We start from the raw sequence: 15,744 nt of genomic DNA, 5'->3' as shown, positions 1-15,744 counted from the left end.
ATGAAACTTAAAATCAACCACAGAAAAAATTTGGAAAGGTAACAAATACTTGGAGATTGAAGAACATCCTACTAAAGAATGAATGGACTAACTAAGCAGTTAAAGAGGAATTTAAAAGGTACATGGAAGTCAATGAAAATGGTAACACCACAACCCAAAACCTCTGGGATGCAGGAAAGGCAGTCCTAATAGGAAAGCATATAGCAATCCAGGCCTTCCTAAAAAAGGGAGAAAGATCTCAGATACACAACCTAACCTTACACCTTAAAGAGCTGGAAAAAGAACAGCAAATAAAATCCAAACCCAGCAGAAGACAGGACATAATAAAGATTAGAGCAGAAATTAATGCTATCAAAACCAAAAAAACAAAAAAAACAAAACAAAAAAAACCAGTAGAATAGAGCAATGAAGCCAGAAGCTTGTTCTTTGAAAGAAGTAACGAAATTGATAAACCATTAGCCAGTCTGATCAAAAAGAAAAAGGAAAGCACCCAAATAAATAAAATCAAGAATGAAAGAAGAGAGATCACAACCAACACAGCAGAAATACAAACAATAATAAAGACTATTATGAGCAATTATATGCCAATAAAATGGGCAATCTGGATAAATGGACAAATTCCTAGAAACATACACACTACCAAAACTAAAACAGGAAGAAATACAAAATTTGAACAGACCAATAACCGTAAGGAAATCGAATTAGTAATCAAAAAACTCCCAAAAAACAAGAGTCCAGGGCGAGATGGCTTTCCAGGGGAATTCCAAAAAACATTTAAGGAAGAGTTAACACCTATTCTCTTGAAGGTGTTCCAAAAAATAGAAATGGAAGGAAAACTTCCAAACTCTTTCTATGAAGCCAGCATTACCTTGATTCCAAAACCAGACAGAGACCCTACTAAAAAGGAGAACTATAGACCAATTTCCCTGATGAACATGGAAGCAAAAATCCTCAACAAGATATTAGCTAACTGGATCCAACAATATATTAAAAAATCTTATTCACCACGACCAAGTGGGATTTATACCTGGGATGCAGGGCTGGTTCAATATCCACAAAACATAGCGTGATTCATCACATCAATAAAAGAAAGGACAAGAACCATAGGATCCTCTCAATAGATGCAGAGAAAGCATTTGACAAAATACAGCATCCTTTCTTGATAAAAACCCTCAAGAAAGGAGGGATAGAAGGAACATACCTTGAGATCATGAAAGTCATATATGAACGACCCAACACTAATATCATCCTTAATGGGGAAAAACTGACAGCTTTCCCCCTAAGGTCAGGAACAAGTCAGGGATGTCCACTCTGGCCGCTGTTATTCAACATAGTATTGGAAGTCTTAGCCTCTGCAATCAGACAACACAAAGAAATAAAAGGCATCCAAATCGGCCAGGAGGAGGTCAAACTTTCACTCTTCGCAAATGACATGATACTCTATATGGAAAACCCAAAAGATTCCACAAAAAACTGCTAGAATTGATTCATGAATTCAGCAATGTTGCAGGATATAAAATCAATGCACAGAAATCGGTTGCATTCCTATACACCAACAATGAAGTGAGAGAAAGAGAAATCAAGGAATTGATCACATTTACAGTTGCACAAAATAACCATAAAATACCTAGGAATAAATCTAACCAAAAGGTGGAAAATCTATATGTTGGAAACTATAGACAGCTTATGAAAGAAGTTGAAGAAGACACAAAAAAAATTCCATGCTCCTGGATAGGAAGAACAAATATTGTTAAAATATTGATACTACCCAAAGCAATCTACATATTCAATGCAATCTCTATCAAAATAACACCAGCATTCTTCACTGAGCTAGAACAAATAATCCTAAAATTTGTGTGGAACCAGAAAATATCCGAATAGCCAAAGCAATCTTGAAAAAGAAAACCAAAGCAGGAGGCATCACAATTCCAGACTTCAAGCTTTACTACAATGCTGTAATCATCAAGACAGTATGGTACTGGCACAAGAACAGACACTCAGATCAATGGAACAGAATAGAGAACCCAGAAATGGACCCACAAACGTATGGCCAACTAATCTTGGACAAAGCAGGAAAGAATATCCAATGGAATAAAGACAGTCTCTTCAGCAAGTGGTGCTGGGAAAACTGGACAGCGACATGCAGAAGAATGAACCTGGACCACTTTCTTACATTGTACACAAAAATAAACTAAAAATGGATGAAAGACCTCAATGTAAGACAGGAAGCCATCAAAATCCTCAAGGAGAAAGCAGGCAAAAACTTCTTTGACCTTGCCCGTAGCAACTTCTTACTCAACACGTCTCCGTAGGCAAGGGAAACAAAAGGAAAAATGAACTACTGGGACCTCAACAAAATAAAAAGCTTCTGCGCAGCAAAGGAAACAATCAGCAAAACTAAAAGGCCACCAACAAAATGGGAGAAGATATTTATAAATGACATATCAGATAAAGGGTTAGTATCCAAAATCTATAAAGAACCTATCAAACTAAACATCCAAAAAACAAATAATCCAGGGAAGAAATGGGCAAAAGACATGAATAGACACTTCTCCAAAGAAGATTGCCATCTGACACATGAAATAATGCTCAACATCACTCATCATCAGGCAAATACAAATCAAAACCACAATGAGAACCACCTTACACCTGTCAGAATGACTAACATGAACAACTCAGGCAACAACAGATGTTGGCAAGGATGCAGAGAAAGAGGATCTCTTTTGCATTGTTGGTGGGAATGCAAGCTGGTGCAGCCAATCTGGAAAACAGCACGGAGGTTCCTCAAAAAACTAAAAATAGAACTACCCTACAACCCAGCAATGGTACTACTAGGCATTTATCCAAGGGATACAGATGTGCTGTTTCGAAGGGACATATGCACCCTCATGTTTATAGCAGCATATCAACAATAGCCAAAGTATGGAAAGAGTCCAAATGTCCATCGATGGATGAATGGATAAAGAAGGTGTGGTATATATACACAATGGAGTATTACTTGGCAATCAAAAAGATTGCCATTTGCAACTACGTGGATGGAACTGGAGGGTATTATGCTAAGTGAAATTAGTCAGTCACAGAAAGACAAAAATCATATGACTTCACTCATATGAGGACTATAAGAGACAAAACAGATGAACATAAGGGAAGGGAAACAAAAATGATATAAAAACAGGGAGAGGGACAAAACAGAAGAAACTCATAAATATGGAGAACAAACTGAGGGTTACTGGAGGTGCTGTGGGGGGGGGATGGGCTAAATGTGTAAGGAGCACTAAGGAATCTACTCCTGAAATCATTGTTGCACTATATGCTAACTAATTTGGATGTAAATTTAAAAAAAAAAAAAATAAAACATTAAAAAAAAAGGTTACACTCTATCCATGATATTTTATTAAGTGATAAAAGCAAGTTGCAGAACAATGCATATAGAATAATCTCATTTTGTGTAAAGAAATAAATTTCCTTTATATTTGTAAAAAACAAAACTAAACTAAAATAAATAAATAAATAAATAATGGGAAGAAGACCTTAACAGACAACTTACCAAACACACACAGATTACATGTAAGCATATGAAAAGATGTTCAACATGTAAGCATATGAAAAGATGTTCAACATGTCATCAGGGAAATGTACACTAAAACAGTGACATACTACCACATGCATTTTTTAAAAAAATTTTTAAATATTTATTCAATTTTGAGAGACAGAGTATGAGCAGGGAAAGGGCAGAGAGACAGAGAGACACAGAAACTAAAGCAGGCTCCAGGCTCTGAGCTATTAACACAGAGCCCATTGCAGGGCTCAAACTCATGAACCACGATATTATGACCTGAGCTGAGGTCCGATGCTTAACCAACTAAGCCACTCAGGAGCCTCCTCATGCCTATTTTAATGGCCAATATCCAAATGTTGAACAACAGGAATTTTCATTCACTGCTGCTGGGAATGCAAAATGGCATAGCTCTTCTGGAAGACAGTGTGGCAGTTGTTTACAAAAGTAAACATATTCTTACTGTATCAGCAATCATACTTTTTGGCATTTACCCAATGGAGTTGAAAACCATGTCTGCACAAAAACCTGCATATACATGTTTATAGAAGCTTTATTCATAATTATCAAAAACTTGAAAGCAACCAAGATATGCTTCAGTAGATGAATGGATAAATAAATTGTGTAACATTCAGACAACAGAATACTACTGAGCACTAAAAAGAAATGAGCTATCATGCCATGAAGTATATAGAGGAAACATAAATGCATACTATTAAGTGAAAGAAGTCAACCTGAAAAGACTACAACTGTATGATTCCATCTTTATGACATTTTGGAAAAGGCAAAACTATGGAAACTTTAAAAAGATTCGTGGTTGTCAGGATTTAGAAGAGAAGGAGGGATGAATAGGGAGAGCACAGAAGATTTGGGGGGCATGAAAATATTTCATAAGATACTGCATTGGTGAATACATGTCATGATACATTAGCCAAGATCTATAGAATGTACAACACCAAGGGTGATCCCTAATATAAACTATTGACTTTGGTTGATAATGACATGTCGGTGCAGGTTCACACATTGCAACAAATGTATTGGTTTGGTGGGGATGTTAATAGTAGAAGAGGCTGGGTATGCATGTGTGTGCACACTCATGCACATGCACAAGGATATACGGAAACCCTCTAAATTCTGGTCAGTTTTGCTCTGAACCTATAACAACTCTAAAAAACAAAGTGTATTAATGAATAATTTCCATTATTCCAACTCAGATAATATATGCCAACTCATATAACCCAGATATGAAAACTCTTTATAGACTTTAAAATATCTATTAAAAGTATAAAACAGTCAATCCAAAAGTTTCAGGACACACTTTCTTTTTAAGGGCATGTGCTCCATTCACCAAGATAGACTACATGCTGGGTCATAAAATAATTGTCAACAAATCTACATGGAATGAGATCATATCATGTTTATTTTCAGAGGAAAACAGACATCTACACTGAAAACTAGGAAACATTGTGAGAGGAATTAAAGAAGAACAAGATAAATGGAAAATTATACCATATTCAGGAAATGGAAAACTTAATGTTTGTTAGTTTGATTCTCTTCATTTTGATCTATAGCTTAAATGAAATTCCAATTAAAACCAAATTTTATTTAACTAAAAACCCAATTTTATTTTAGAATTCAACAAGCTTATTCCAAAATTTATATAGAATGTAAATAACCTAAAACTACTAAAGCAACACGCATAAAGGATAAAAAGTAAGAGCAGTTACCTCACCTAATATCAAAACTTTATATCAAACTATAGTAATCAAGATAGTTTGGTGTTAGTGAAAAGATAGACAAATCAATGGAATAGGGTAATAAATAGTTCAGTAATAAATCTACTCATATGTATTACTACATATGATTTCTGACATAGAAGCCAAGGCAATCCAACGAATGAAAGGAAAGTATTTTTTATAAAGGATGAACTAGATATCCTTGTCTACAATCAACATTGGCCTTTACCTCACATCATACACAAATATTAACTCAGAATGAGGCATGACTTTCGTGTAAAACCTAACACTACAGTATGTTTGATAGCAGGAGAAAATTCTTATTATCTTGCTGTAGATAAAGATCTCTTAGAATAGGGCACCCTGGGTGGCTCAGTCGGTTAAGCAGCAGACTTCAGCTCAGGTCATGATCTTGTGGTCTGTGAGTTCGAGCCCCCGCATTGGGCTCTGTACTGACAATTCAGAGCCTGGAGCCTGCTTCAGATTCTGGGTCTCCCTCTTTCTCTGCCCCTCCCCTGCTCGTTCTCTCTCTCTCTCTCTCTCTCTCTCTCTCTCTCACAAATAATAAACATTAAAAAAAAATTTAAAGATCTCTTAGAACACGAAACATGTAAAACATAACCACAAAATTGACAAATTAAACTTTATAAAAATGAAAAGCATTCACTCTTTAAATTAAAACACACTATTAATGAAATAAAAAGGTAAGACATATGCTAGAAAAGTATTTGTAAATCTCTATCAAACAAACTATTAAGGGTTTATAAAAAAATAAATAACAGTCCATAATCAAAATATAGCAGCACTTTTTAATGGGCAAAAGACACTTCACAAAGATGCAGAAATTGCCAATGAAAACCTAAAAAGTGCTTGACATTATCAGTTATTTAATTAATATTATTAAATATAAATTAATACCACAATGAATACTACTACACAACCACTGGGAATGGCTAAAATCTAAAAGAATAGCCATATCAAAGGTTGGCAAGGATACAGAACAACTGGAACTTTCATTCACTGTGGGAGGGAATGTAAAATGATTAATGACACTTTGAAATGCAGTTCAACACTTTCTTTGGTTTTTGAAAAGTAAATATGCACCTACCAAATAACCCAGAATTCCATTTCTAGGTATTCAAGTTAGGCAAACAGGGGCGCCTGGGTGGCTCAGTCGGTTGAGCGACCAACTTCAGCTCAGGTCCTGATCTTGTGGTCTGTGAGTTCGAGGCTCCAGTCAGGCTCTGTGCTGACAGCTCAGAGCCTGGAGCCTGCTTCGGATTCTGTGTCTCCCTTTCTCTCTGCCCCTCCCCCACTCATGCTCTGTCTCTCTCTCTCTGTCTCAGAAATAAATAAACATTAAAAAAAATTTTTTTTAAAGACAAACAAAAAAAAAATGCCCACACAAAATTTGTACATGAATGTTCATGGCAGCTTTATATGTAGAAGCCAAAATCGGGAAATGATCCAAATGCCCACCAACAGGATGAATGCATGAACAAACTGTGGTTTATTCATACACTGTAATACTGCTCAGCAATTTTTAAAAAGGCAAAAAAAAATGAAATATATGATACATGGATAAGCCTCCAAGACATTATGCTGAGTGATAAAAGCCAAGCTAAAGACAGTATACTCATTATCATTCTGTTGATGAAAATGTTAGAAAAATAAATAAGCTATAGTGATAAAAAAGCAAATTAGTGATTGCCTGGGGTTAGGGGAGGAGAAGAGATGGATTATAAAAGTGCAGGAGGAAACTTTTGGGTGTGATGGTTATGTTTATTTTCTTGATTATGATGGTTTCATAGGAGGTGTAAATGTAGACCATGATCAAATGTACACTTTTAATATTTGTGGTTTATTATACTTCAGTTATATCTCAATAAATAGAGTTTAAAAATCTCAGATGCAATGAGCTAAATGTATATATACTGGGAAAGGTAGACAAATAGGAAAGCTACCTCATCCTGTTATGCCACTCTATAGGAAAACCATGTCTACCAACGTAATTTTTTTAATGAAACTTAATTTAATTTTGGGTTTTTTTTAATGTTTGTTTATTTATTTTTGAGAGAGTCAGAGAGAGAGAGGGATTCAGAGAATCCCAAGCAGGCCCCACGCTGTCAGCACAAAGCCTGATGCTGGGCTTGAACTCAGAAATCAAGAGTAGTACACTTAACTGACTGAGCCACCCAGACACCCCCCGACATAAGTTTTTAAAAAGCATATATATTGGAAAATATATGTAGTAAAAAGATACACAGGCATCATAAAGCAGTAATCAAATTCTTACTGGAATATTTGAGATGGCTATTATTACTTTAAGGTAGGTTTTCTGGCCTCATAAAACCACTGAAATTGTGTAGCTTATATAAATTATTATTCATTGATTTCTCCCAAGAAAACTGAATGCTAAAATTTTTTCTGAGAAGTTTGAAAAAATGAAAAATTTCATCAAGTTTTTCCACTTAAATTGTCATTATATTCTTCTCATTGCTTCAAAAGAAAGAAATAATCTGCCCAAAGATAGAAGACTATTAAAAATAAAAAAGACTTGTAATAACCTGCTTTGATCATTAAAAAAGAAAAAAGATTGAAATAGCAATGCTTTGAAAACTTGAGTTATAATGGCTATAATTTGATATTTAGTGAAGAAAATTCCTGTTTAAAAGACTACAAAAGTAGGGGCGCCTGGGTGGCTCAGTCAGTTAAGCGTCCAACTTTGGCTCAGGTCACGATCTCACAGTTCATCACTTCGAGCCACGTGTTGGGCTCTATGCTGACAGCTCAGCGCCTGGAGCCTGCTTTGGATTGTGCGTCTCCCTCTGCCTCTGGCCCTTCCGGCCCCCCTTGCACTCTGTCTCTCTCTCTCAAAAATAAACATTTAAAAAAATTAAAAATAAAAAAAGACTACAAAAGTAATTTTATTGATAGTGAATACAGGCAATGTAGTTATTTTTCTAATTCAGCTTTCCACACATCTTTGAAGTGTATTATCAAGCTAGGAAAAAACAAAACAAACAAAACAAAACAAAACAAAACCCCAAAAGGCTGTGGATTAGGGTTGGCTGGATATTTTATGTCTGTTTGAAAGTATTCATCTACCCAGACCACGTTTTGCTTACTAAGGTCTATACCTAGATGCTACCTGTTTCAGGAGGGAAAATTTATCTAATCCCCGCAGGACAGCTTATAAACAAGCAGTAACCCAGGACCTATTCAAGTACTTCATTTACAAGACAAAAAGACCACTTAAAACCTTTGACTGATATATGGGTCCCTGTTGCTCACCCCCATCAAAAATGTATAAGAATATTTGACATGTTGGGGTGCTGAATGGCTCAGTCAGTTCAGCGTTGAACTCTTGATTTTGGCTCAGGTCATCATCTCACAGTTCATGGGTTTGAGCCCCACATCGAACTCATGATGGTGCAGAGCCTGCTTGAGATTCTCTCTCTCCCCCTCTCTCTCTCTACCCCTTCCCCACTCAAGCTTGCTTTCTCTCAAAAGAAATAAATAAACTTAAAAGAATGTTTGACATGTCATAGTTGTAAGATGATTTTAAATATAAGTAATTAATACATTATTATTAAGAAAACTACATAGTAATACATAATTAAGTTACCCATACGTACATAATATACAACCATATACATGTATAATTAATACTAGTATTTTAAGTACTTTACATACATGAGCTCATTTTTTAAAATATATACTTATAGACAGATTACATTACTATTCCCATTTGAAGAATAAGAAATTAAAATTTACATAATTACATAGAGAAATATAATTAAGCTATTGTGAGATTCAAAATCAGATTTTTCTGATTCCATAGTCAATTTTTATATTCACTCCACTATGCTGAAATTATATAATCTGAATGATGACTCTATATATTCATTTTGGCATTTCCATATAAACTAATTCGTCATACTTTAAAAAAATCGGGTTTGCTTTTATCTGTTTAATGTTGAATTCTTAAGTATCTTCAGACTGCAGTTCAAGTAAGGCCATGTTTAGCATTTTTTCCATACCAGTACAATTCCATAAATGTAGGGTAATGTAGGGATGACAGAGATGAAATTATATAATAAACAAATTTGCATCTAAATTGGAATGATACTGTTTCCAAAGAAATGACATTTCCAGTTTTCAGAATAATAACTCACGAATGTTTTTATATCATCTCACCAATACAACTGTTTATCAAACACTAGAATATGCATGCGTGGTCCCATTCCCATCTCTTATTGTTTTAGTTTAACTTCTACACATTCAGTGGTAGAGATTCAAAAGTCTAGACAGATACCATAATGTAAAACAAAATGAAAATAAAGGTATTTGAGTAAATTTTTAGAGAATGATATATTAACATCATATTCAGATAAGACGAACTAATTTCATAAAAGGAGTCAGAAAGTTTTATTCTGATTTAAAAATCTGTGTTTGAATTACTTCTTTTCTTCATATTCTTTTTTCAAGTTGGGAAGACTAAATTGCTTTTGAAATTTATATACCCACACAATAACACAATTTCGGAATCAAAAGTTGAATTTTATGTATAATGACTTTGGATATAGTGATAATGATAAACCTTATAGTGAAGTATCTGCATTTATTTACTTTTTAAAAACTAATTGTACTTCATATGAAATAAAAGTCATTTTTATATTTTTATACTAGATATTTTATTTATTTTAATTTATTTTACTTTCTATAATTTATTTTTTTTATATTTTATATCCAAGTTAGTTAGCATATAGTGCAACAATGATTTCAGGAGTAGATTCCTTAATGCTCCTTACCCATTTAGCCCAACCCCCCTCCCACAACCCCTCTAGTAACCCTCTGTTCTCCATATTTAAGAGTCTCTTATGATTTGTCTTCCTCCCTGTTTTTATATTATTTTTGCTTCCCTTCCCTTATGTTCATCTGTTTTGTATCTTAAATTCCACATATGAGTGAAGTCATATGATATTTGTCTTTCTCTGACTAATTTCGCTTAGCATAATACCCTCTAGTTCCACCCACAGAGTTGCAAATGGCAAGATTTCATTCTTTTTGGTTGCAAGTAATACTCCATTGTATGTATATATACCACATCTTCTTATATTTGATATTTTAAATAAATATTCTTTTTAAAGCTCCACAGTGTTTCATGAAACTCCAAGATGCAAAGCTGCATAATAAACTTATTTTCACTACTCACTATCACACGCCTAAAGAATTCACTAATGAGTGTTTTAAAAATTATTCTTCTTAGTAGTTTAGCAGTTTCTCCAAATAAACAGCTGGAGTTACTCCAGGATTTATATTGTAGATTATGGATTAGAAAATTAAGAATTAATTAAATAATATATAATAATCTTTGCTTCTAGTACATCTGTCTTTGGTAATTTACTAGAGGCCCTCTTGACCAGAGGTAGTTTGGTTACAAGTAGTGAAAACACGGAAATCATTTTCATGTATTTTAGGAGTTGATACTGTAATCAGCTTATGAAACACAGAGGCTATTATTACATATTTTAAAAGATGCAACATCAGGTTCAATTATTTATTTTGAAAAAAAGAACATATTATGATAGCCTAAAACCCTAATTTAAAAACTAAACTGGGGGCGCCTGGGTGGCGCAGTCGGTTAAGTGTCCGACTTCAGCCAGGTCACGATCTCGCGGTCCGTGAGTTCGAGCCCCGCGTCAGGCTCTGGGCTGATGGCTCGGAGCCTGGAGCCTGTTTCCGATTCTGTGTCTCCCTCTCTCTCTGCCCCTCCCCCATTCATGCTCTGTCTCTCTCTGTCCCAAAAATAAAATAAAAAAAAGTTGGAAAAAAAAATTAAAAAAAAAAACTAAACTGGACCCCAGTGAGTATGAATGTAGTGTATGGCAAAGAAAGGGGTGTATAGTCTGTATGTGGGGATTCAGGAGTAAGAGGGGAAGAGCTGTATGAAAAAGAGACATAATCAACATGTACATATAACAAATATCTTTCAGGGCAGTAAATTTTGAGAATATTAATAATTGATATATATTAACATACGTGTTTTATTTATATTCTTATTTATATAACACATTTATATTTTTTGTCTTCTGTATTTCTTTTTTTTTTAATTTTTTAAAATTTATTTACTTTTTTATTTGAGAGAGAGAGAGAGAGAGCAGGGGAGAGGCAGAGAAGAGGGAGAGAAAGAGAATCCCAAGTAGGCTCTGCACTGTCAGCACAGAGCCCAGTGTGGAGCTCGAATTCACAAAATGTGAGATCATGACCCGAGCCGAAATCAAGAGTCAAACGCTTAACCAACTGAGCTACCCAGGCACCCCTCTTTTGTATTTCTGTGTATATTCTTATCACTTATGATGAACAAAATTTACTCTTAATTTCCATTGCTTTAAGTTTCATAGACTCTGTAACTATGTATAACAATAGACTAAACTAATATATGAAATGAAACCATCCACTGATATACTTTGTCCGTATTACTCACTTATGTTCCTGGAAAATAAGGTTGTGTGTATTACAAAAATAAATTTAGCCCGTGAAACTGATGTTCATAGGTAGTTTAATTTCAAAATAGAACTTTGCGAGACTAGAAATTAAGTTAATTTGTTTATAATATTTATCTAATAAATAAATATTCATTATCATTTGTATGCAATCAATAGATGATATTGGAAGATCTGAGACTATATTATTATATATTCCCTGAATGAGTTTATCATTTAATTTAGTATGATATAATGTGTTAAAACATTTTGTTTGGAGTCAAAGACTTAGGTACCTACAAGTAGAGAAAAATCAGAAACAAACAGAATCTCATTTAACCTGAAAGTGTCATAAATGTTAATTATATTTAAAATTATGCCATAGGTTATGTATAGAAGTACAGGAATGCAACATTCTACTGACACTCGGAGTGTATGTTGTTCTATGAAAATACACATTATCTGTGTGTATATCCAAATACAGAAAATCTTCTGTGTAAACCTTGTCTATTAATCTATCACAGAACTTTACTTTATTACACTTTGAAAAATAAATTACTCAGAAACTGGATAAAAACAATGATCAGAGTACTGAATGATGTCTCAGGAGTGCATCCTTTTGTGGGATCAGGACTCAGTGTGTTTGTAATGTTAATAATTGACTCAATGAAAATTAAAGCATGCATTACCAGATCCAATGATTGAAGAATTAAAAGAAAGAATGTAATTACCATAATTGGTGAAATATAATTGGAAGAAAACTTTTTACTATGACCTTGACATTATTTAAAAAGTGGTTTTAAAGACCTAAGTTCAGCTTTTGCAATATGATCTCTATTTTATACCTTAGAAACATTAGAAGAACAGAGAAAAGCAAAATATCTGACTTGTACATTTCCTTAAATTAATCTCCCAGAGAAGGAAGCAAAGAAAATGTTCTTTTCTCCAAGGAAAATAATACAAAGTACCAAAAGTAAGGCCATTTGCCCTTCCCAAGAGAAAAGCATGCCTGTGTTCAAATCAACCAATCTCTGTAATGTTTCCCAGTCGTTACAGCCATCATTGTGTACTCATTCTCTTACGGAACAATAGAAAACATCACCACTATACCCACAGGGGAAGAAAGTAGGTCATCCTTTCGTTTTCATCTTTGCTTTATAGCATATATTGATTGTTACAGTTATTAGCTCAATTCATCTGATTTAATAATATTCAGCTTCAAATAACGTTTGATTTATTTTTACCTCAAAAACTTCTTCATCCAAAATCCTGGTTCCAAAAACCGTGATTCCATTGGTGTCAACGATTGCTCTCTCACTTCTATCAAGTGGTTTTGTGGTTTTCTTCTTACAATCAACAATCATTGTCACAGTCTTCTTCTCCACGCTAATTGCAACCCGATGCCACCTAAAAAAGCCAATTCCTTTGTAAGCTTCAAAGATGTTGTTGCCACACCATTACTCATTTTAAAATACAATGTATTTCAAATTGTGAAAGTGAGCTGAAAATGTACAAAAAGTAGGCTCATTTATTAATCAATCAGTTAATAGGTGACGACTTACTGTTTACCCAGAATAGTGCTAGATACTAAAAAGGGTACAAGTGGTATAAAATGTACACCAGGGGTGGCTGTCTATGCTGATAAGGAAGTGCCCATCCTTTGCTACACTTTGTGTTGTTGCAACAAAAGCTTAATCTCACCATGTCCTGATGAGTATATGTGATAGATCAGGGGTGGGACATGAGGTAAGTAATAGTTTCTATGTACGTAAATGTTTTCTTCCAAAAGGAATTCCACTTAATTTTTTTGTTCTGTTTTTGCTCTAGAGATCCCCTGAGATGAACTGTAAAAGGGTATGTCTGCTTATTGAATGACTGCTCCATCTGGAACAACTGAACGTTCTAATTGTAAAACACAATGTGCTTCTCTGTCTTTATTCACATTTATTTCAAGTGCTTTCGTTTTCTTTTTCCACTTTAATTTCAAGACAGTTATAGATCACTACTGTGGGCAGGATCCAAAACTGAGACACAATATCTCTCCTTCTTTCCAGGGTTGGCAGGAAGTGGGAACACTGAAAGAAAGCATAGTCAATGCATGTGTGGAATGAGAGTCTCAATTCACTCTGAAGCTACTGCTCCAGCTAATTCAGGGCAGTGATGACAGGCTTAGGGGGTAGACATGGCCAGCTCTGTGGAAACATATATACCCTAATCTTACTATAAAATGGTGGGTTTTATTAACACTATCTGGTGCTAACATAAACCACTGAGTGAACGTCATTTGGATTTTGCAAACCACTCTGGTTTATATATTTTTTTCCAAATGAAAAACGCTAGATTAATATTGCAGAAGTGTCTAGGACTACATCCATAAAATAAAGTACCTAAAAAGTTGCAGGAGCCTTCCTAAAATGTCTGTTTCATGTGACTTGGCATGGCTACTGATGAGGACCAAGTATATTTCCATATACACTTAATCTTTGGTCTTTCCATAGCACATTCAACTAGCATAGGCATCTGCTTAGTTTGAATCAAGCAAAGGTTTATTTTGGAGCCACTTAATACTGTGAGAGTAAAATTTACACATATTTCTGCCAAGAAGCCTGTGTCTTAACTTAAACCATCTCCACTATTGTAAGTATGTGCTTTTCATTAACAGAAAATAAAAATGAATTCAATTGTTAAAAGTTGATTAGGACTCTAAACTTGACCTCATTGTTGATTAATTTCAGCTCTGATAATAGTGATATGTCATAATCATGGTATCATATATAATTATCAAAATATGAAACCATTCTTAATTATTCTCTTTTTTGTACACAGTACATTCACATCATCAGAAAATCTTTTATTCAGTGTATATACAGAATCCGGTGTGTCTCAACTACCCAATCTAGAAGCTCTCTGATCTAGACTCCTTAATGGTCTCTGCTTCCACTGTCATGCAACTGTGTAGTGACCATTTTAAAACACAAGTCAGATAAAGTCTCCTTGCTAAAAACAAGGTATTATTCCCAGTAAAGCTGAAGTCCTTACTCTGCCTCACAGGAGTGTCCTCTGGCCCGCCGACCTCACGCCCAACTTTTGCTTTCTCACTCCCTACACTCCAGCCACATTGCTGGTCCTTTGCACATGTTCTTCACTCAGCCAGAAGTGCTCTTCCTCCCTATCCCCACATGGCTCACTCCTTCACTTTCAACATGCCTTTGCTTAGTGCAACAATATCAAAGAGATGCTTTTTTGAAAACACCATCCCCTTAAATTCCTTACCCTGATTTATTGTCATAGCATCACTTTTCATATTCATTATTAAGGATAGTATTTAAATTCCTCATAAAAGCCTAGTTTTTCCTGCTACAAAGATGAAGTTTTCTCCATGGTCCTGACAAAGATACATTGAGCGTGGATTTTTTTTTCATCTGCATGGCCATTTCCTTCCTACATTTATGACTAAATGTCATATTTCAGATCAGGCTAATTTTAGAAGCCTAGATTCAGCAATAAAATGCCAAGTAAATTTAGCAAACATTTATTTGTATTTAGCTGTTCCCTAAGTGAAAGGCAATGTTCACAATGCAGAATTCAGAATTCAGGATGATTTTCAGAAGAGTATGATGGTTACTATCAAGTCTAACTACCTCCGCCACTTTGAAAATATATGATCTCAGGCAAGTTACTTACACTTTCTGTGCCTTGGTCCCCTATTCTGTAAAATGGGTTTATTAACATTATTTTCTTCAAAGAGTTGTGAAAATTAAATGAGTTGACTACGTATAAAGTGCTTCAAACAGTACATAGCCCATATCAAGCATTATGAAAACTTCTTATGATTGTCAATATTAACATGCTTGAAAAAAGGCAGGTCAAGTCAGGTCATTCCTCTGCTCAAAAAGTCTACAGTGACTTCCCATGTCACTCAAGATAGAACCCAAAGTGTTAGACCCATCGACAAAGTGTTATA

At 34.7% G+C, this 15,744-nt stretch overlaps 1 protein-coding gene across 10 annotated transcripts in view; it reads right to left on the bottom strand.

The window, feature by feature from the left end:
• The window catches only part of COL11A1 (collagen type XI alpha 1 chain), a 218,684-nt gene that overhangs the window by 167,516 nt on the left and 35,424 nt on the right, over positions 1 to 15,744 (bottom strand). For all 10 annotated transcript variants that reach the window (XM_053891773.1, XM_053891770.1, XM_053891789.1 and 7 more), the window contains one exon: positions 13,025 to 13,187. In XM_053891773.1, coding sequence (XP_053747748.1) covers positions 13,025 to 13,187 — 163 coding nt within the window. The remainder of the gene's footprint in view (positions 1 to 13,024; positions 13,188 to 15,744) is intronic.

Source organism: Panthera pardus, unplaced genomic scaffold (genome assembly GCF_024362965.1).
Source record: "Panthera pardus isolate Hobbes unplaced genomic scaffold, ASM2436296v1 HiC_scaffold_11, whole genome shotgun sequence".
Lineage (NCBI taxonomy): Eukaryota > Metazoa > Chordata > Mammalia > Carnivora > Felidae > Panthera > Panthera pardus.
The sequence above is the reverse complement of the archived record's forward strand: the minus strand, read 5'-3'. Positions and strand labels throughout refer to the sequence as shown.